The 21905-nt window shown below is 34.2% G+C and overlaps 1 protein-coding gene across 1 annotated transcript; it reads left to right on the top strand.

Annotated features, from left to right (window-relative positions):
• Positions 1–7473: 7473 nt before the first annotated feature.
• Positions 7474–19830, top strand: LOC148955086 (glutathione S-transferase-like). Its single transcript, XM_089108050.1, has 4 exons — positions 7474–7637; positions 13884–14051; positions 16126–16268; positions 19586–19830. The coding sequence occupies exons 1-4, from the start codon at positions 7493–7495 to the stop codon at positions 19751–19753; spliced, it is 624 nt and encodes a 207-aa protein (XP_088964176.1). The 5' UTR covers positions 7474–7492; the 3' UTR covers positions 19754–19830.
• The last annotated feature ends 2075 nt before the right edge of the window (positions 19831–21905 follow it).

Below are 21905 nucleotides of genomic sequence, written 5' to 3'. Positions count from 1 at the left end.
TAAAACTAAACTAAACTAGAACTTTAAGCTGAGACTATAAGCTAAAACTCTAAACTCTTAACTAAAACTAAACTAAACTAAAACTCTAAGCTAATTCTCTAAGGTAAAACTCCAAACTTTTAACTATAACTAAACTAAACTAGAACTCTAACAAAAACTCTAAGCTAAGGCTCTAAGCTAAAACTCTAAACTCTTAACTAAAACTAAACCAAACTAGAACTCTAACAAAAACTCTAAGGTAAGACTCTAAGCTGAAACACTAAACTTTTAAGTAAAACTAAAGTAAACTAGAACTATAATTAAAAATCTAAGTCTAAGATAAAACTCTAAACTAAACTAGAACTTCAACAAAAACTATAAACTAAGACTCTAAGCTAAAAACTCTAAACTCTTAACTAAAACTAAACTAAACTAGAACTCTAACAAAAACTCTAAGATACGACTCTAAGCTAAAACTCTAAACTCTTAACTAAAACCAAACTACACTAAAACTCTAAGCTAAGACTCTAAGGTATAAATTCAAATTCTTAACTATAACTAAATTAAACTAAAACTGTAAAAAAAACTCTAAACTAAGACTATAAGCTAAAAACTCTAAACTCTAAACTATTACTAAACTAAACTAGAACTCAAACTCAAACTATAAGTTAAGACTCTAAGCTAAAACTCTAAACTCTTAACTAGAAGTAAACTAAACTAGAACTCTAACAGAAACTCTAAGCTAAGACTCTAAGCTAAAAACTCGAGACTCTTAACTATAACTAAACTAAACTAGAACTCTAACACAAACTATAAGCTAAGATTCTAAGCTAAAACTCTAAACTCTTAACTATAACTAAACTAAACTAGAACTGTAACTAAAACTCTAAGCTAAGACTCTAAGGTAAAACTCTAAGCTATGACTCCAAGCTAAAACTCTAAACTCTTAACTATTACTAAACTAAACTTCAAGTCTAACTAAGATTCTAAGCTAAGACTCTAAGCTAAAACTATAAACTAAAACTAAACTAAACTAGAACTTCAAAAAAATTCTAAGCTAAGACTCTAAGCTAAAAACTATAAACTCTTAACTAAAACTAAACTAAACTTGAACTCTAAAAAAAACTCTAAGCTAGAACTCTAAGATAAAACTCTATACTTTTAACTAAACACAAAATAAACTACAACTCTAAATTAAACTATAAGCTAAGACTCAAAGTTAAAATATCAAACTCTTAAATAAAACAATACTGAAATATAAATATAACTGAAACTGATATGTAAAAAATAAAAATATAAAAAAAAACGAAAATAAAATAGAAATCTAACAAAAAAACTATGTTAAGACTAAACTAAACTAGAACCCTAACAAAAACTCTAAGCTAAGACTCTAAGCTAAAAACTCTAAACTTTTAACTAAAACTAAACTAAACTAGAACTTCAACAAAGAACTCTAAACTAAGACTCTAAGCTAAAAACTCTAAACTCTTAACTAAAACTAAAATAAACTAGAACTCTAACAAAAACTCTAAGCTATGACTCTAAGCTAAAATTCTAAACTCTTAACTAAAACTAAACTAAACTAGAACTCTAACTAAAACTCTAAGCTATGACTCTAAGGTAAAACACCAAACTCTTAACTAAAACATAAACTATAACTCTAAGCTAAGTCTCTAAGCTAAAACTCGAAACTCTTAACTAAAACTTAACTAAACTACAACTTTAAGTAAAACTCTAAGCTATGACTCTAAGATAAAACTCTAAACTCTTAACTTTTACTAAAATAAACTTCAACTCTAACAAAAACTCTAAGCTAAGACTCTAAGCTAAAAATCTAAAGTATAAACTAAAACTAAACTAAGCTAGAACTTAAACAAAAACTCTAAGCTAATACTCTAAGCTAAAAAATATAAACTCTTAATTAAAACTAAAATAAACTAGAACTATAAAAAAAACTCTAAGCCAATAATCTAAGATAAAATTCTAAACTCTTAACTAAAACTATACTAAACTATAACTATAGCTAAAACTCCATGCTAAGTCTCTAATGTAAAACACAAAACTATTAACTAAAACTAAACTAAACTAGAATTCTAACTGAAACTTAAAGGTAAAACATCAAACTATTAACTAAAATTAAACTAAACTAAAGCTCTGTCAAAAAACTATAAGTTAAGAATAAAATAAACTAGAACTCTAACAAAAACTCTAATCTAAGACTAAAAGATAAAAGCTCTAATATTTTAACTAGAACTAAAATAAAGTAGAATTACAACAAAAACACTAAGCTAATAATCGAAGCTAAAAACTCCAAACTATTAACTAAAATAAACTATAACTCTAGCGAAAACTTTAAGCTAAGACTATAAGCTAAAATTCTAAACTCTTAACTAAAACTAAACTAAACTAGAACTCTAACTAAAACTCTAAGCTATGACTCTAAGGTAAAACACCAACCTCTTAACTAAAACTAAACTAAACTAGAACTCTATCAAAAACTCTAAGCTAAGTCTCTAAGCTAAAACTCTAAACTATTAACTAAAACTAAACTAAAACTATAACTCTAAGATAAGTCTCTAAGCTAAAACTCTAAACTATTAACTAAAACTAAACTAAAATAGAACTTCAACAAAAACTCTAAGCTAAGACTACAAGCTAAAAACTCTAAACTCTTAACTAAAACTAAAATAAACTAGAACTCTAACAAAAACTCTAAGCTAAGACTCTAAGCTAAAATTCTAAACTCTTAACTAAAACTAAACTAAACTAGAACTCTAACTAAAACTCTAAGCTAAGACTCTAAGGTAAAACACCAAACTCTTAACTAAAACTAAACTAAACTAGAACTCTAACTGAAACTCAAAGGTAAAACATCAAACTCTTAACTAAAATTAAACTAAACTAGAACTCTAACAAAAACTCTAAGCTAAGACTCTAAGCTAAAACTCTAAACTCTTAACTATTACTAAACTAGAACTCTAACACAAACTATAAGCTAAGACTCTAAGCTAAAACTCTAAACTCTTAACTAAACTAAACTAGAACTCTAACAAAAACTCTAAGCTAAGACTCTAAGCTAAAAATCTAAACTCTTAACTAAAACTAAACTGAACTAGAACTCTAACTAAAACTCTAAGCTATGACTCTAAGGTAAAACTCTAAACTCTTAACTATAACTTAACTAAACTACAACTTTAACTAAAACTCTAAGCTATGACTCTAAGGTAAAACTCTAAACTCTTAACTATTACTAAAATAAACTTCAAGTATAACAAAAACTCTAAGCTAAGACTCTAAGCTAAAACTATAAACTATTAACTAAAACTAAACTAAACTAGAACTTCAACAAAAACTCCAAGTTAAGACTCTAAGCTAAAAACTCTAAACTCTTAACTAAAACTAAATATATATATATATATATATATATATATATATATATATATATATATATATATATATATATATATATATATATATATATATATATATATATATATATACGCTACGAAAACTTTACGAAAAAGAAAGTTTTTTTTAAAGAAAAGTAAAGGCCATATTAAACTTCAGTAGAAATAGAAGCCTACAATAATTCAAACTCAAAACGACCAGAAATTATTATTAAAGAATAAAAAAGGAAAGGTGAATAATTGGTATGGTGGTAACACTGCATATAAATTCATATGAATGTATATACAGTGGGCTGTAATAATGCAAAAGGTAAATATAATATTGGTTTAAGAATGGAAAGAAAGGCACAGAATAAATTTACGACGATAATCAAGTAAAAAATAAGTTTTATTTGAACAATGCTATAAAGCGATGACATTTGACTATTTACCACAACAACCAATTATTAGAACTCAAGTCCTAAAATTGTTCTCAATCAGGAACCCTTATCGCTATCTAAATTCACAAAGTGCAAAGATTTTCAAACAGAGGTGTTTATTGTTTAAAGTTCAGGAAAGGTCTGCCCATTTCATATTAAAACATTGATTGAAAACGAAACTAGTCTTATCTAGAAAATAAATATCGTAGAAAATAGATATCACAACGAGAAAAAAAATGATAAACCATCCAGTGGCGGATCCAGGGGGGGGCGAGGGGTGCCCCCCTATAGTAGTCTAAAGTAGCGTGATTTACCTAATTAACGCAAGTTTGCATTAACTAAACTTGCTCCTAACGTAAGTTTGTCGGATCAACCTATTTTGCGCCCCCCCCCCTACAAAAATCCTGGATCCGCCCCTGAAACCATCACACCTACTCCACCACTTATTAGAATAAGAAAAAATCCTTATTTTCACAAAATTCATCAACCCCCCCGCCCCCTTTTGGAGCGACACAAAACTCTGACAAGCAGTTTTTAAAAATGGATGTAAATAATAGATTAATTAAAGAATTTTACCAAAAAAAATTAAAAAATATTATATTGTAAATATGCAAAACACATGGCTGGCTCACCAAAATTTTTTCTGCTTTCGCAATTACGAATAATGCACTTGGTAACCATTTCTCAGTGATTGACGAAAACAGACTAACCCGCTAATGCAGAAATAAGTGGGAGGAGCTTTTTGTTCGCACCGAGAACGAAGACCAGAAATGATCTGCGATAAGCTTACTGTCTATAAACTGTGGGCTTCATCTTGCATTATTGTCATGGCTTTTGGCAAATAGTGCATAGGTCATTGCCTTTGGGGTTGTACATTTTTTATAAATCTTCAATTACATTCCAGTAATCAAAAGAAAAAAAAAACAAACAGTTTAGTTGTAAATGTCATGAGAGGGGATGGCCTCTCCCTTTTCTGCTGGCTTAATAGAGATATAAAGAGTTTGTTAACCTGGAATCTTATCTAAGAAAAAGTTAGCTGATTCGTAGTCAACTTGAAGAAGGAATAATTTTTGTATTGCCTTTTTACTGTTTTTCCATTCACAACAGATGCCCCCATTACCCTCATAATTTTTGTAATACCGACTGCACGAACTCTTGGGTTAACTACAGTGTAGCTGAAACATCCAGGTTTTACGTTTAAAAAGTCATCATTGTGCTGAAAGCATAATTCATTAAGTAAAAAAAAGGGGAGGACTAGTAATTAGGTCCTTCAGTGTGAACTGAAGCCTGTAACTAACAAAGATCGGGTACTTGCAGGGTTGCCACAGGTGACACTTTAGTGTCACTTTTGACACTTTAGTGTCACTTTTGACACTTTAGTGTCACTTTTGACACTTTTTTTTTAAATGGCACTTTCTGGGACACCTGACACTATGAAGACACTTTTTAGCAAAAGTGGCATTTTTTTTTGCTAAGTAGAACTATTTTACAAAAAAAAGAATTTTTTCAGACAAAAAACCGGAAGGAAAACTGTCAATGTAGAAATGCATCTATATCCTTTTTCTGTCAGCTAGGATTCTTATATTAACTCCGTGCGCGGTAAATATTGGATGCAAGAATGTTCCTGTGCGGTGAAAAACATAAACGTGTTTGTCTCTATCTGTGTGTGAGAATTTTTGATATTCTTATTCTTGTCACTGATAAGCGAAGATCACCCAGTGATCTTCGGTACGAAATACTTGGCAATGAAGAGGACAGACACAGACATTTAACTGCAATGTGGTGGAGAAGCCTTCAATTGTTTTCAGTTATTTAGTTCATTATTTTGTGTTGTTGCAATAATGTGTAGGCTCATAGACGATAAGTCAGTCAAGCAGTTTGCAATTCTTGAGTGGGTCCGAATTCAGTTTTTATATTTTATTAGTTGAGGGTTGACTACAATTCAAAGAAGAAAAGAGCAAGAAAAGCTAAGAGTGTATTTTTGCACCACTATGTTAACCAGTCACTGGGCCAGTGACTGCTTAACTTTACGCGTCTTTTCATCGATTTCCATGACTGGAGCTCTTGAGGCCGGGTGACTGAAAAGCCTATTGGCGACATCACACAACGAATCAGAAACGCAACAATATTCACTGAGCTCACTGGTGTCCCACACAAATATTTAGTGACCTCTTCAGTGACTGGGCCAGTGACGCAAAAATGCGCTCTAACAATTCCTTTCACATTTTTCATATTTTATTTTTGGACTATTGGCAATGGACAAATGAATAATTATACATAACTATCATAATAAAAACAAAATTGATACCAAAACTTTCATTATCTTACATCCTATGCAATCATTAGCAAAATCACAATCTAATTTCACTTTTTTTTTCTTACTTAAATTTATGTTACATCACTACATAAATTGAATTTAGACGCACTTCCGCATTTTAGTTATTTTATTCCCACTAATTTTTGATTGTTAATTTGCTTTCAAAATGATACTCTAAATGCTCGTTTTTTATTATAAAGGTGCTTTCATATTGATACTTAAATTGCTAGTTGATTGTTCCTATGCCCTAGTCCCTAGAGATATCGTAAAGAAAAATTTACTGGGAGTGGCGAGAGTTCTCGTGAAACTTATTCTATTCAGGTTGTGATAAACAGATTAGATGATATAGCTGTCTCATTGTTTTTCCACTAGTTTTTGCCAAATAAATTTTTTGAAAGAGTTAGTGTCTGAACCACTATTAGTTGTGTTTATCATAGGGTCATCAATAGCTACGATCTATGTCCGTGGCATTCTCTTCAGCATTTTCGGAGAAAAGAAAAGTTTCAAGCACCTGAATGCACTGTAATAATCCAGATAGTCCATTTTATGGAAAAACTGGATGAAAAACTCTCAATGTAGACGATTATTGCTGTCCCTTTTTTTCCGTTTTCTCAAAAGAAAAAAAAAACCGAAGGTTTTTCCTCTTTTATTTTTCCGTTCCTTTTTCACACTATGAACAAGGCTGCTCAGAAAAAAGAGAAGAAAGCACTCTGTGGGACGAGTTCTCATTTTATACAGTAAGCACCATTTGTGTTTTAGCGGGTTTTTAGGAGGGGGGCTGGAAAGCTGACAAGAATGGAAGCGCTGCGCAAAGCCGGAAATCAGCACCGACTAAGTAAAATCAAAATTTCTTTTTTATAATTGATACATAGAATTGAATCTGACTTTTCAGGTTGGAGAATTGCCAGATGCGGGAACTCATGCGGGGGTGATCCCATGCAAATTGTGTCATATTTTGAGTTTAAAAAGCTTGTTGATATGAGCACAAGCGACGCGAAGCGTCGCGAGCGGCAAATATTTAGAAAATGACACTTTTTATACAAAACTGACACTATTTTGCCAGCCAAAGTGGCACCAAAAAAACTGGCTGAGTGGCAACCCTGGGTACTTGGTTCCCAAGAACATCCGCAGGTACTATTAACGTTGACATTGGATTTTTGCGTGAAGTGTCTCACTATCTGAGGTACTAAAAATCGGGAACATGAAGCCTCTCCCCCATACTTATTCATTCAGTGAAAATCTAGCCCCCCATATGCCTCCAGTGGTATTCCATCTCCTTGTAACATGTGAGATAATCTTAGATGTTGAGTTTCAGACGAGATAATTATTGTAATCATTTGCTTAATGTTTTACAGAGAGGTTAGGAAAAAATGGCTGAGCACAAGCTTTATTATTTCAACAAAAGAGGGCGTGCTGAACCTATCAGGCTGATTTTTGCTTATACTGGTGTTAGATATGAAGATATACGAACCACAAAAGAAGAATTTCGCAGTAAGGATTCAGCGATAAAACCAAGTAAGGTCACTCTTTTACAACTAATCACCAGATCAACGTTATTGGTCTGGTGACATCAGTGAGATATATTGCCAGGGGAGATCGAAAACCAAGTATCCATGCTGTTTACAAAATTTATGTTTTCAAAGTGTTTGAACTGTTAAAGAAAATATTAAAATATTTAAGAAATCATAAGCTTACTATGAGGCTCCGTCCCTTTAAATTGTAATTGTCTAAAGTTTTTTTTCCTGATTGCTAAGAACTTACTTTGATTTTGGATAACTTATTTTTGCTTTTATCTACCTTTAATCATTCATACCGGAATGTATTTTATGCATTACTTGTAGCCAGCAGGTTTGTCTCCAACATTTAAAATTTGTATATATTTCGAGGCCAAAACGACTACCAGACCATGGCGTAGAGGTAGGGGTGGTCTCCTCCCCTGAGATTTTGAAATGTATACAATTTCATCAATCATATTTTATATTTTTTATTTAATTAGCCTATTTTTCACTTTTTTGAAGCCACCCCTCTCCCTACCACAAGAACGATTTTATTTTTGGTCATTTGACCAAGGACTTCTACGTGCGATGTAATAAACATAGTAATACACTCAGTTTATCAGGGACTCACCATAGCCTAATATAAATTTGAAAATTAGTCTTTGTATTATTTCTTCTGAGGTCTTATTTTATAGGGACTAGCACTTAAAAGTCATTTCTACTTCAAAACTTAACATTTTTTATAATGACAAATTACAATCTGTCGCAGTCTCTTACTTACAGTTCGGTATCACAAACTGCCTTATAGATCGTTTACTTATCAAACAGTTCGTGATAACAAACTGTAAGTATCCTTACTTACGGTTCGACTCGGCTCAATAGTAACCAAAACTCTAAAGAAAGAGAATTTTGATAACAATTAATGCATACAAAGAATTGGCCGTTTCCGTTGATTCAATATGTATATAACTCTAGCTTAATGTTATCCATCAAAAACTATGAGCCTGAGAAAATTGCCAGGTTTTCGAAAAAAAGGGGAAAACAAGACCAAAATGTCAAGAGCATCTTAATGAAATCACACGCTCCTATCTACAAAGATGAGCAATTTTGTAAGAAAAAAAAATAAAGCCAGAAGAAAGAGGGGTTATGGTATCGAGGCAGTGGTCCTAGAAGACCGAGAGTGGGTCTATGCAAACTCAAATTAAAAGTTCTATCGCCTTATTCATTGTCCAAAAAGACTGGAGGGAAATTGGCCCCCTCCAACGACTTTTTACTGAAAGACATACCATCAAACTTCTGAGATAGCCATTTTGTTAAGGATAGTTGAAAAGTTCAATAGCTATGCCTCTGGGGATGACATGACGCCACACAGCCCCTGGGGAAAGAAATGAAAGTTCTAAAATTTGACCATTGCTTACACATATTTTTTATTATTTGTTATTCGGAAATATACAGACATTTTTTAAGGGGAAGGGTGATTGTCCACGCGGAGAATTTTCCATGGGCTGAAAGTTCGCGAGGGAAATTTTAAAGGAACAATTTTACAGGGAAGGAATTGCCAGAATTCATAAACAGAATTGATTTTATTTGTCTTAGTTCCTCTTTGGAGACTGAATGTCGCATGTAGAGATGTTTCAGGGGAATTTTTTGCGGGGAGAGAATTTTCTTGGGGGATTTTTCCGTGGATTTTCTAGGGGTGGTGCGGATTTCCCGGCCTTATTCGAAAAACAATCAGAAATTAAATTAGAAACCAAGTTTTTTCATCCAAAAGTAAGAAGCAACATTAAAACTAAAAACAAACAAAAATCATTCCGTATATGAGGAGGGCTGCCTCCTCCTCAATCACTTGCTCTTTATGCTAAGGTTTGATTTTTTTTTTTGTCTTAATCTTTTAAGAACTGCTTCTGGAACACAAGGGCCGATTAATTGCAATACAAATCTTCATTTAAGTACTAAAAAACTTAAGCGTAAAGAGCAAGAGATTGACGAAAGGGGCAGCCCCCCTTATATATGGAATAATTTCTGTTTATTTCAAGTTTTAATGTTGATTCTTACTTTCAGTTGAAAAAACTTGTTTTTATGTAATATGTTTAAGGAACAAAAGACAACAAAATAAGGACATATTTTCGCTCCTGTATTCATCTTAGGCCTTTTTCTACCTGAAGACCATGACTTTTTTAATTTTTATTTGCATTGTTTCGAAATTATGAAGATTTTTGACAGTAGTACATTCTTGCCAGTGTTGTACGTTGAACCGTGAAAATAATCAAAAACAATCAGTAGAATTCGACAATGAGTTTCATCCGTAGAAAATTCAAATATTAACAGTCCGCTGATTCCCAAAGACAGCTACACCTTCAAGGGAAAGTTATATCTTCTTAAGCTGTTTCATGCCACATGTTTTTGCTTATTTTTCTTAAGATGGTCATCTTAATTTCCAATCCTTAAGAGCAACACTAGAACTTTCCATTCTTGATCAAAGAAGTTCCATTTCCCAAGTTTCTATTACTTTCAGTTCCAGACTATGCGGCACTTCTTACCCCTCAAACATTCACCCATCCCTCCCGCTCTCAAAGATTTGGTGAAAAGGCAGGCTTTTTACATGTTTTTCAGACCAGAATCACTAGGAGATTTTCAATCTATGGGACTAGATGGTCCAAGTTGGCCAATGCACCAGCAACATGGAAACTCCCGGTCAACTATCCTTTTTTCCCAGAAAATAGACGTATTAAATCCTCCTTGAGTCTTGATCATCAATGGGCATTTAATCTTTGTTGCTGTAGGACTGAATTCAACCCTCAGCCCCTTCAACGATGACCACTTAATATTTTTCAGTAGTGATGTAGGAATGTGGCATCAGCTCTGAACCGGAATCACGGAAAGATTTCCTAGATTTATGATTGAAAGGAAAAGTGTATTCCTAGCCCTAAGGCAGCCCCTCCTGGCCTCCCCTTATATTAACACGTTTAAAGCAGAATGGTAAGCAGGTTTCTTTTTCATTGGCCAGCTTAAAAATTTATGGGGCAAGTATTTTCAGAGGCCTGCAACCCATTCAAATTTATTTTCTAGAGTAGTTCCACATATTCGTCAGTGTTTCAAGATTGAACCACTAATACAAACAATCACAGCCAATTAGTAAAAATGGACAAAACTCTTCGTCTGTAAAAATGCTGAAGACAACTTTAACTTCAAAGAAAAGATACATGGTTCTTAATGTGTTTGCTGGCATGTTTTTGACTTATTTTTGCTTGTTTTTCTCCCGTGTTTCCTTTTTTTTAGTTTGGTCACAATGATACCCATTCTACCCAAGGTGGCCAGCGTTTGCCCCCCCCCCCTGCAAGATACCCCCTCCCCGAAAAATCCCCTTTCCCTGCGTAAAATACCAACCAGAAAATACTCCCTCGTGGAAAATACCCCCTCGCGGAAAACATCCTCCGAAGAAAATATTCCCTCGGAAAATACCCCCTGGAAAATACTCCCCCTCCCGCGATTGAATGGTCTCCAACCGCTTTCGACTTAAAAAAAAAAAGAACTTCAACTCTCAATTTCTGATCCTATGAGCACCCTCTGAAGTTTCTGATACCACGAGGTAGAAGTGTGGACGAGGAAGGGACAGTCCCCCTCCTATACGGAATAAATTTTGCTAATTTTGGGGTTTAACGTTACTCTTTACTTTCATAATAACAGCTTAGACCAGAAATATTCCCAGAAATCATAATAAAGTAGAAATCAATTTCACATTTTTGGTGCGTTTTTAAAATTTCTTTTGTACCGAACCCCCCTCCCAAACAAAAATATTGGTTACGGCCCGGGGGGATCATGCATCAATTTCTACCTCCACCCTCCCCTCTTCTCTCCCTTAGAACTAATTCTGTATTTATCTGATAGCTGAATGAGAGCTGGGATGTTTGGCATTAAAATGCACCCTTAGAGGTACCTCCCTCCCTCCCTAACTACAAAACAATCAGAGAGCCCCATTGTGGAAGTTTTATTACCTTTTTAAGTTTTGTAATTTTTCCATTGCTTACAGATATAATTTGTTATTGGGAAACATACGAACATTTTTCGCGGGGGAGTTTTCTGCAGGGGGGATGTCTGGGGGAATTTTCAGTTGGGAGTAAATTTTGGGAGTAATTCCCTTTCAGCCAAGATGATATTCCCGGGGGATATTTTCTACAGGGGGGAGGGTTATTTTCCGCAGAGGTATTTTCCAGGGGGAAGTTTCCGCAGGGTGGTATTTTCCGCGGTGGGGTATTTTCCGGGGGAAGGGGGTGGTTAAACGCCTAGAACCGTTCCCAAATACTGTACAATCGCATATGAAGGTCTTTTCATCAAAATTGAACCCCCAACTTCTTTTTATAATTGTTAGTAATACATATAGTCGTGTTAGTTTCAGTCTAGCTAATCCAAAGAATTTGATTTAATTTTCACTGTCCGTGCTTCTTTAATGAGTGCATCTGTGTATACTCTACCATTTGTACAAATAATGTTACTATACTACAGATGGGCACTCATACATTTTTGGAATGGATCATAGTCTATAAACGAAAAAACTTAGCAGTATCCTATTTTCAAGGATTTTTTCTTTGTCATTATTAAAATGGGTGGCCATAAATACGGGCGCGTGCGCAGGAGTTTCTTGGGTCAAAACTTGTCGAATTTTTTCATGAAAGTGCCTTGTTCTAATTGAATTTTTTAGGGAAAGCCTGTTAGTTCTAGTGAATATAGGAGACGGACTTTTCCAGGCGTATGCCAATTCCAAGCCCCATTTACCTTTTGTGTGATATCCATAAAGGATAAGGGATAAGGTGTTATATGCACCTTATTGAAAATACTAAATACTTTTTTTCGTACCTTAAAGTAAATTTCAAATACTAACACACTTTATGAAAAACAAAAAAAAAGTTCTTAAAACTATTGCATTTTGACTCTTAACTCAGATTTGTAATTTTAATTGACATTCTTTTTCGTCAGTATGTTTTCTAGTTTCATCCAGTAGAAAATAATAAAAAATCCACACCAAAATAAATACTCTAAAAATTCACTTAGTAATGTTTGAAGGAATAAGTCTAAAAGAAAGCTTTCAGTAAAAAAAAACTAAAAAGCAGTAAAGTTTTCAGTCGAGGGGGCGAAACTCCTATTCGTGTTCTAATAAAAATTTTTGTTTGTTTTAAGCGTGAACTGATTATTCATTTCAAATTCTTTTCTTTCTTTATTTCATTTATTGATTCATAGTAATTTCTGTTCGTTTCAAATTGGACAAAGTTTTTATTCATATTTCTGTTCGTTTTAGAGACCACAAATTTTTCGTGATATCTGTTCTTTTTAAGCTTGAATATACGACTTTTTTTCCTTATTTTTCTTTTGTGGCCTTTCAGGAAAACCCTTTTTAAAGAAAATTATCTATGAAGATTTGGGCATTAACTAGGCAATAAGGTAGTATGGCTTGATAATAGGTTTCGGTTCCAAAATGATACCCTGTGTATCATTTTAATATTTTACCTTTTAAATTTGATTTTGGGTAGTCTAGGTTGGAAAAACCGAAAGTAGATACAATAAGTAAATTTTAGTGATTTTCACGTTACTGTTATCAGTTAGAGCAAAATATATGTTTACTCACCGGTCCAAAATTCCGAATTTGGTCCAAACCTTGGCAATCAATATGAAATATGACAATATTAAAATGGTCTCAAGATTCAGTTAGCATCTTTCGACTTTCTATATTGTGAGTTCTATATTGTAACATTAATCGTTTGATTAACAAACTCAAAAACTCTCGAATGTGTAATGTGGTGATAACTAAAAGTCTTGTGTGAATTATGTAGGCAATATGCATATTGTGTTTCGTTTCAGAACGTTCTCATCCCAACTTTAGCCTCGCTGGATGTTGTTCCAAATATTCTAAAATTGAAAACCTACTCTTTGATACAAACTAGAAATTGTCTATAAATTTAATAGGTGGGAAGTTACGCGCCCGAGAGTTGTGTTGATAAGGAATTGTGTTGGTAGAAAATTATGTGATGGCTTCCTGTGTGGCGGGGAGTTGGAATCAGTGGAGAATTGAGGGGTAGGAAGTTGTATGGTTGGAATTTTTTGTTTCAAGTCCATGGGGTGGGGAGGGTATACTGGGTAGTTGAGTGGGAACTGAATACATTTTATTCGTTTACTGGTTCTGTGTATTACTAATCAAATTTATTATCGAAATGTATTTTTTTTTAACAAATATCATTATTTCGCACGTAAAAATAATTACAATAAATTATAGAAACGCCTACTGGACAGCTCCCACTTTTGGAAGTCAACGGTCGCTTTTTACCGCAGACTCTGGCAATTATCCGCTACTTGGCAAAGGCGCATGGGCTCCAGCCAGAGGATCCTTTCGATTCAGCTGTTGCTGACGCATATGCTGACACTGTTTGCGACTTAGTAACTGGTAAGCTAATGTTATTGCAATTCAACACCAGTCTCTTCAGAAACAATTTTAGGCTAAGACTGTTTGTTTTTTCTTATTAGTGTCAAGCAATGATACTCAAACAATACCAAATTGCAATATTAAATTTACTTTTAAAATCAAAGGCTTGACAATTATTTCTGAGGCCAGTGTTGATATATCTAAGACACATTCTTATTAAAAAAAAAAAGACCGTTTTTTTTGTCTCAATGCCTTATGCTTAAAACTTTCACTCAAACCAACTTTTTTTTCTTCGATTTAGAATTGAATAGCCTAGCTTTTAAAAATTTTAGTTTTTTTGCATGACTACTTTATGGTTACATTCCTGACATCTACTTTAAGGCTACATTTTTTTCGGATTTTTTTTCTATTCATTAACCTATAAGTAGAGCCTTATTTTTGGGCGAAAACTCACGAATTCTATCATGTTTTTTTCCTGTAATATAGATTTAAAGTCAAACCTCTATCGTAAAATTTCGATTTAAAAACAAAAATTAGGGCGGTACCTAAAAATCAATTATGCTGGTAGAATTGAATAAGCTAGGCTGATCAAATTAGGTTAGTAGATACTAATGATATATTTCAAAGAATTTTGACCAATAAGCTAATTGGATTTCCATTCTCTTCTTCAGAGTTTGTCTTAAAAAGTGTTTCCTCTTTTCTTGCGATCTTAACCTCTACATAAGCGTTATTTTTAAATCCAAGACGAAACATCAGTGTTCTATATCAGCTCGTACTAATAGTTTTATTCCTTCCTTCGTACCCGTAGAGCCGCTACCTTTCTAATAAATAAATCTAATAAAATAAATCTTTCTTTCAGAGTTAATGTAATTTAGTCTATTACAAAGTTACAATCTTTTAATGTTGTTTTTTAGCTTTTACTACCAGTTTTATTTCTTCCTTTTTAATATAACTACTTGGAATTTTGATGAGGCCCCTCAATTAGCTGAGGGGCCTCAATTAGCATAATTTTCTATTTGCAAAAAAGTGGTAAACTGAATTATAAGAAGAAAAACCAATCCGTCTGAAAATCGAGGCACTTGGAATAAGTACTTAAAATATCCATGTTTAATGAAAAGAAATAGATATTAACGTCTCTAATTGAGTTGTTAAAGTGGCTGCATTTACTGACTCAGATTGGGATTTCAGAAGGCTGAGGTTTAAATGATTGTGCAGTCAGTATTTTCATCATCGTATCTTACTAACCTTATTCTTCTCATTTATTGAGTTTGAATAATGAACTAGTGAAGCCGCAGCGCGAAAGCACTGACATTTTACCGACTAAATTTCTTTTTATTGTGTCCCCACAAATATTTCGGAAGGACATCCCCCTAGCCCAATTCGTAACTCCTCTGTTTTACTTAACTGTCTACATACCCTTTTAGGCGGGAAATACTTAAAATCTCCACGTTTAATGACTGATTTACAAAATGGCTGCATTTACTGACTCAGATTGGGATTTCAGAAGGCTGAGGTTTATATAATCGTGCAGTCAATTTTTTCATCTTTGTATCTTACTAAACTTATTCTTCTCATTTATTGAGTTTAAATAATGAACTAGTAAACCCATAGCGCGGATCACCAACATTTTACCGACTGAATTTCTTTTTATTGATTCCCCAGAAATATTTCGGAAGGACAAACCCTACCCCAATACGTAACACCTGTTTTACTTAACCTGTTACATACCCTTTTAGGCGGGAAATTGAGGCACTTGGAATAAGTACTTGAAATCTCCACGTTTAATGACTGATTTACAAAATGGCTGCATTTACCGACTCAGATTGGGATTTCAGAAGGCTGAGGTTTATGTGATCGTGCAGTCAATTTTTTCATCTTTGTATCTTACTAAACTTATTCTTCTCATTTATTGAGTTTAGATATTGAGCTAGTAAAGGGTATGGATTTTTAATGCTGATCAAATTCAATGAAATATATATTTAAAAGAAAATTGTTCAATTAGAGAGTGAATCATTGAAGACTGACTCTTTTGGTCGCAATGACTAATAAGCTTTCTAGAGGGCCTTACTTGATAGATCTTTTTCACTTGTTCCAGCGTCTTTGCCAGCTCGCAGAGAAACTGATCCCATCAAGAAAAAGGAGCTTGGACTTCAGGTACTGCAAGAGAAGTTTCTGCCCGCTATGGGTTTTTTTGAGAAAAGGCTCTCCGACAACAGGCAGTATTTAATTGGAAACAAGGTACTGCTATTAAATAATTAATTATACAAAACTTTACAGCGTAGCTATCTAACGTCAAATTAAAAGGTATAATAAATTTTAATTTATTGCAGGTGGATCTCATACAAGGCAATTTTTCAGACTGTTTCATCATGACATTGATAAGACGCTCGATTTTTGATCGTTGATATTGTTTTTCTAGACTTAAAGATAAGAAAAGGAAATGTTTTAAATTCAAACTCATAAACGAAAGTAATCAACTAAGAGGGAGAGATGTATGTCCTTCAGATCAAAAATATGGATAGGTGTAATTAGATAAAGAAAAAAACTTAAAAGATATAAGAAATCCTGTGTAGGCCTATGCTGTGGGTGTGGGCTAGGGGCCTGCCTCACCTCCCGAAAATAAAAAATTTTCCCTAACATCTTGGCGCTTCTGATTTAAATTATCAAATACAATTTTTCTATTAGTACCCCCTCAATAAAAAAAAAAAAAAAAAAAAAAAAAAAAAAAAAAAATCTTGCGTATTTGCCTGGTACAGGGTAACAAAAAATAATTTCGAATGTCTACAATTAGCTGTTCTCTCTAGATTTACATTTTAACACAGTTTTGCCTATGAAAGCTACAGCAAACATTTAATTAGCCGCTGTGTTTACCAAAAAAATCGGAATTCTCATGGTACGTTTCTAAGAGCTTTACAGCGAGCAAGCGCATTGGCGAGACCGGGTGGTTCCTTTGTTAAAATGGCCTGTCGTATATTAAGCTTTTATCATGTCGATGAAAGCTTAATGATTAAGTTTTTTAATAATGACGATTAAGCTTTTATCACACTATGTGTTGCCAAACTCTCAAAATAGTGTATCTACAATACATTGGAAACGACTTATGTATCAAGTTGAACTTTTCAGGGAATTTATGTAGGGGGGGGGGGCAAGTGGATGTTTAACTACGATGTGGAGGGAAATGATTGAATTAAATCAAAAATACTTTACGTGCAACTAGGTTATCAAAATATCAAATCTACAATATCTAGGGATGGCTCGGGATATGGAGTTGAAACTATCAGGTAGTTTAGGGTAAGGGAGTGGGAAGGCCAGGGGCTTCAAATTCTGTCTTGGGGTGATAGGATAAAATCCATCCATCTCAATAAGTTTTCACTGGAAGCCCTCATGGGATCTATAGCCTGTTCACGGCTAAATAGCAAGGTAAATCAAATCTGGGAACAGATTTGGAGATTCTTTTGAAAGTTTCACCGAGAGCGGGGAGGGGGACTGTACCTCTAATCTGACTTGGAGGAAGACGCTTATTGTATTGTTTAATGAGTTTGTTCTACAATTACTTTATAATTTTTGGCACTATGAGTCCCTGTTGGACTAGAATCTATCCCCTCTGAAGTAGCAATAATAGACCAAAAGTCACCATGCGTACCCAGTTATCACAATAAAGTATCTTCACTATCTCAGGAACAGCCCGGAAATTTGAAATTTTTAGTGAGTGCTGGGGGGCTAATTGTCCCTCGAACTTGGGGGGGATGTAGGTAAACCAAAAGAAACTATGCATCCAGGGTATCAAAATAGCATATTGACAACGACTTGTGGGGACTGAGCTGAAATTTTCAGAGTGTTGGGGGAGAGAAGGGACTTCATATTTTGTGTTCTGGAAAGGGCATGAGGGAGGGGAAAATAAATGCGTGTCTCCAATCCGCGTAAAAAGATCATCCACTATTAACCCCAATTGAACTTTGAATCTACAGACGATGAAATAGTGAGGTAGATCAAAAGACAGCACATATCCTGGCGCCATCAAAATAGCGTATCTGTCATAGCCTACTTCGGGAATGGATCAAGATAAAACATTCAGAGAGCACTTAGGGTTAGGACAAAGGGACTTCAAACATCGTGTGTACGGAAAGGGATAAGAGCAAGGCCGTATCCAGGGGGGGGGGGTACCCGGTTTGAACCCCCCCCCCCCGAAATTTTTGACCGAGTCGAAAATAAGTCGAAAATTAGTAAAATCTAGGTAAAAATCAGTATAATTAGTCGAAAACTGAGTCAAAAATTAGTAAAACACCCCCCAAAAAGTCAAAAATTAGTAACCCCCCCCCCCCCGAAAAAAAATCCTGGATCCGCCCTTGGATAAGAGTGTCAAACATCGTCTTTCTCTTAAACATTGGTTCAATCGAAAAAGACCGACGGTTTTCTTTTAAAAGCTTGAAGCTTTTATCCGTAAGCTACTGGGTCACGGGGACCTTTATGCGCAGAAAATGTTTGAAAAAAAAATTCCCTGCAAAAAACTAAAAGATTCAGGATACGCAGAACTGAACCTTAAATTTGATCTTTAAAATCGGCTTGAAAATTACATTCATAAGTTTCTTGGCCAGGTTGACCCTTATGCAGAAAGTAAATTTGAAACTTATTTTGACTATAATGTCTAGTGACGCCCAAAAACCGGTCCGAAATTTCTTTTCAATCGCTTGATAGGCTCGTAATTTGGCTCATTGAGGCGGCGATGCCTCAATGAAAACAACAACATTTTAAAGATTAGTTGCATTGATGTGTGACGCCTGAGACTTTTCCAACATATATTGTGTTATCAGATTGGCTTAGACTTATAGAGTATTTAAACAGAAATAAAGAGATCTCAATGAAGACAAAATCTATGGAATAAATTATTGTAATGATTTTTGATCCTAAAAAGATACCCAGATTTGTTTTGTAACTGATCGGATAGCATCTTAATGGTTGGGTGTACTTGGACAAACGAGCTTAAGAGGAAAAGACATTTTGGATGCACCTGCTAGAGTTTTTCTTCTTCTGCAAATTTAAGGGAAGATTATAGCTGATAAAAGGCATCGGAATGGCCGAATAAAATCACAAAAATGGTATACAAAAATTGGCTTTGAGCAATTGTGATTTGAATCTACTTGAAAATGATTAATTTTTGCTTCGGCTGTATTTCTATCAACTCACTTTTTCTCTATCTGGATGTTTGTTTTTCGTTCATTCTCATTATTTTTTTTTCTATTTTCCCTTTCCTCCTTATTTTTCATTATCTTTATATGCTATGGTGTTGATCAATGGGGGTATTCAATTTACGTTCAGCGTTTATTTTCTCCCAGACAATCGAGATTGGCTGGAAAAATGTAAAATTCTCCTTTTTTTTCTTTTCATGTATTTTTATTTAAAATACATGTATTTCTGCACCTCTCAGGTTTTAGTATGGCTCTTTAATTTTCTTGAAAAAACTTCTTTTTGAATTAATCAGGTTGAAACTGGAGGAGACAAGGCGTGTTTGAGCTTTAGTATATATTTACGTTAATGCCGTCATCGTTTTGTTTCAGATCTCATGGGTTGATTTTGTAGTCTTTGCATTTCTTGACGAGCTCCATGGGAAGTTTGGTGAAAAACCTTTCGAAACAGCACCAAATGCAAGGGCATATAAGGAAAGGATAGCAAACCTACCCGGTATCAAAGAATGGATAGAATCAAGACCAAAAACTGAAAATTAATCATAATTCTTCTTCTTGTATGCAATTGTTGTATTTTGAAATGATAAATAAACTTATTTTACTGCAAAATTAGAGCTCCATGTTTTTATGCTGCTCAAACCTACTGAAATTGTGCTTTTAATTTCATAGCTGAACATCAGGAAAACGTTAAGAAAATTCTTAATGTTGCAACAAGAATTTTATGTGGATAAGCATCAATTTTAGTTTTTTGAAAATTAGTTCCAGTGGAATGCTGAAATAAAACATTATGCATTAATAGGACAAGCACGGTTAGGTTTTGAAGGCTCTAAAACATTTCATTGATATTATAATTTTACGCATTTCAAGCTTAACAAGGGTTTGACTTGAAAAAACTGCAAGCCTTGAGCCAAAAGAATTTTTTTTAAATTAAACAGCTCATAATAATGAACTGTTCACTCGTTTCGCACAGTTTCAGCCATGCAAATACATGTTTTTGGTAATTATCTGTTATGGCGACCCCACTCAAGTTCTTTATCCATTTACGCACTGTAGAACCGGTTTCTTTCACTAATTTCTTTCACCTTGGCATGAGACAAGACAAGAGACAGAATAGATGGAAAATATATAAATGGGCGATATATTTGTACATCAGGGGGTTGGGGGGGGGGTGTGGGGTACAGTATTTGGACAGTGCGAGGTTATAAAACAATTCTTACTTCATAATATGCAGAATAATTGTACCTAACACATTTTGCATGCAGACCGACTATACTATACCCCCGCCTTCCTAATGCGCAAATATATAGCCCAAAATTGTTTCTGAAATATTATATTTCCATCACACTTGGGTATATTTCATCAGGATTAACCTACATTCATTTCTCGACTGGGGTCACTATAACAGATAAGTACCATTTTTTTGCATAGTTTCAGAAAAAAGGGATAAAACTCCTTAGAAGTGATTCGAACTTGATGAAAGTTCTGGACTGAACATTGAGCTCCTAAGAAATCCCCGATAGAATGTTCACAGTCCTAACTACGGAAAAGCAAAATTTTGCTTTTTTTTGTGTCATGGGTACATGGTTATTTTTTTTTTCTACTGCTGGTTGTAGAATTTTGGAAGGAGTCTTATTCAAACTAAAATCCAGAGTTTCAGTACCCAAACCAGCTGCTTATAGCCAATCGGATGGCAAATATTGCTTTCCCGTGCCATTTTTTGCCCCCTGGGACTAATCGAATGCAAACGTTGTGTCTTGCCGAAATTTCAAGATAGCCATTTTAATCAGAACTTTAAAAAAAAAAAGACTTATGAATCACGAGGAAGGGAACATTTTTAGCCAAAAAAAGAAGAATTATTTGCTACAACTTCAAAGCTGAAACAAGAAAATAAGGTGCTGAAGTTAGAAAATAAACCGTTAAAACTGAAACCAACTAAGGTAGAATCCTTGCAAGAGGATTTACATACACGGAGAAATTATTCTAAATTACGGGATCGACGCATCAGAAGGATCTGGAAATCTTCATGAAACACTAATGAATATTTCTCCATAAAAGTTGGTATAACAAGTCATGATCAGTTGGTGTCTTGTATGGAATAAAAAAAAGGCACCACGTCTGATATAAATGATAGCTTAACCTGCAGAGCAACAGGAAAAAAAAGCCCAGCCTATTTTTTCTGCAGCTCAACAATTACAATCAATCACTAATTTTTAAAGAATGTGGTAAATTGAAGAAAATAGCCTACAGCATTCCAATTGACCTGCCTGCTGGGCTGGAAAAACGGACAAAGGAATTCGACTACTGGCTCTCAGCTACAAGCTAAAAATGCAAAGGGAGCAAAGATGGTCAGCAAGACCTGCGTGGTCCAGCAAAACGTGAAAATATGGCTAGAGACAAGGAAGTCCAAAGAATTACAGTTGTGGTGTATGTGCCATGGTGATTGTTTTGCTCTGCTTAAGCTGTTTACCAAAGATGACTCAGAGGAGATTGATATGGGCTGGTTTTGCAGCATGGTTTTATTTCATATTTATTCATCATTTGATCAACCTACCCCATAAAAGTCTTGGCTATACCCCCCCCCTCTATTATAAGGTAAAGACCTGTCTGACCTACATTAGGAATGATTACAAAGCAACATTAGAAGCAGGTAAATTAAGCTTTACAGTGACAATAAGAACCACATAGATAGAGA

This window comes from Artemia sp. Qi Xiang Cuo, chromosome 2 (assembly GCF_049724085.1).
Source record: "Artemia sp. Qi Xiang Cuo chromosome 2, ASM4972408v1, whole genome shotgun sequence".
In the NCBI taxonomy this organism is placed as follows: domain Eukaryota; kingdom Metazoa; phylum Arthropoda; class Branchiopoda; order Anostraca; family Artemiidae; genus Artemia; species Artemia sp. Qi Xiang Cuo.
Note: the sequence above shows the minus strand (reverse complement) of the source record. Positions and strands in the feature narration are given on the sequence as shown.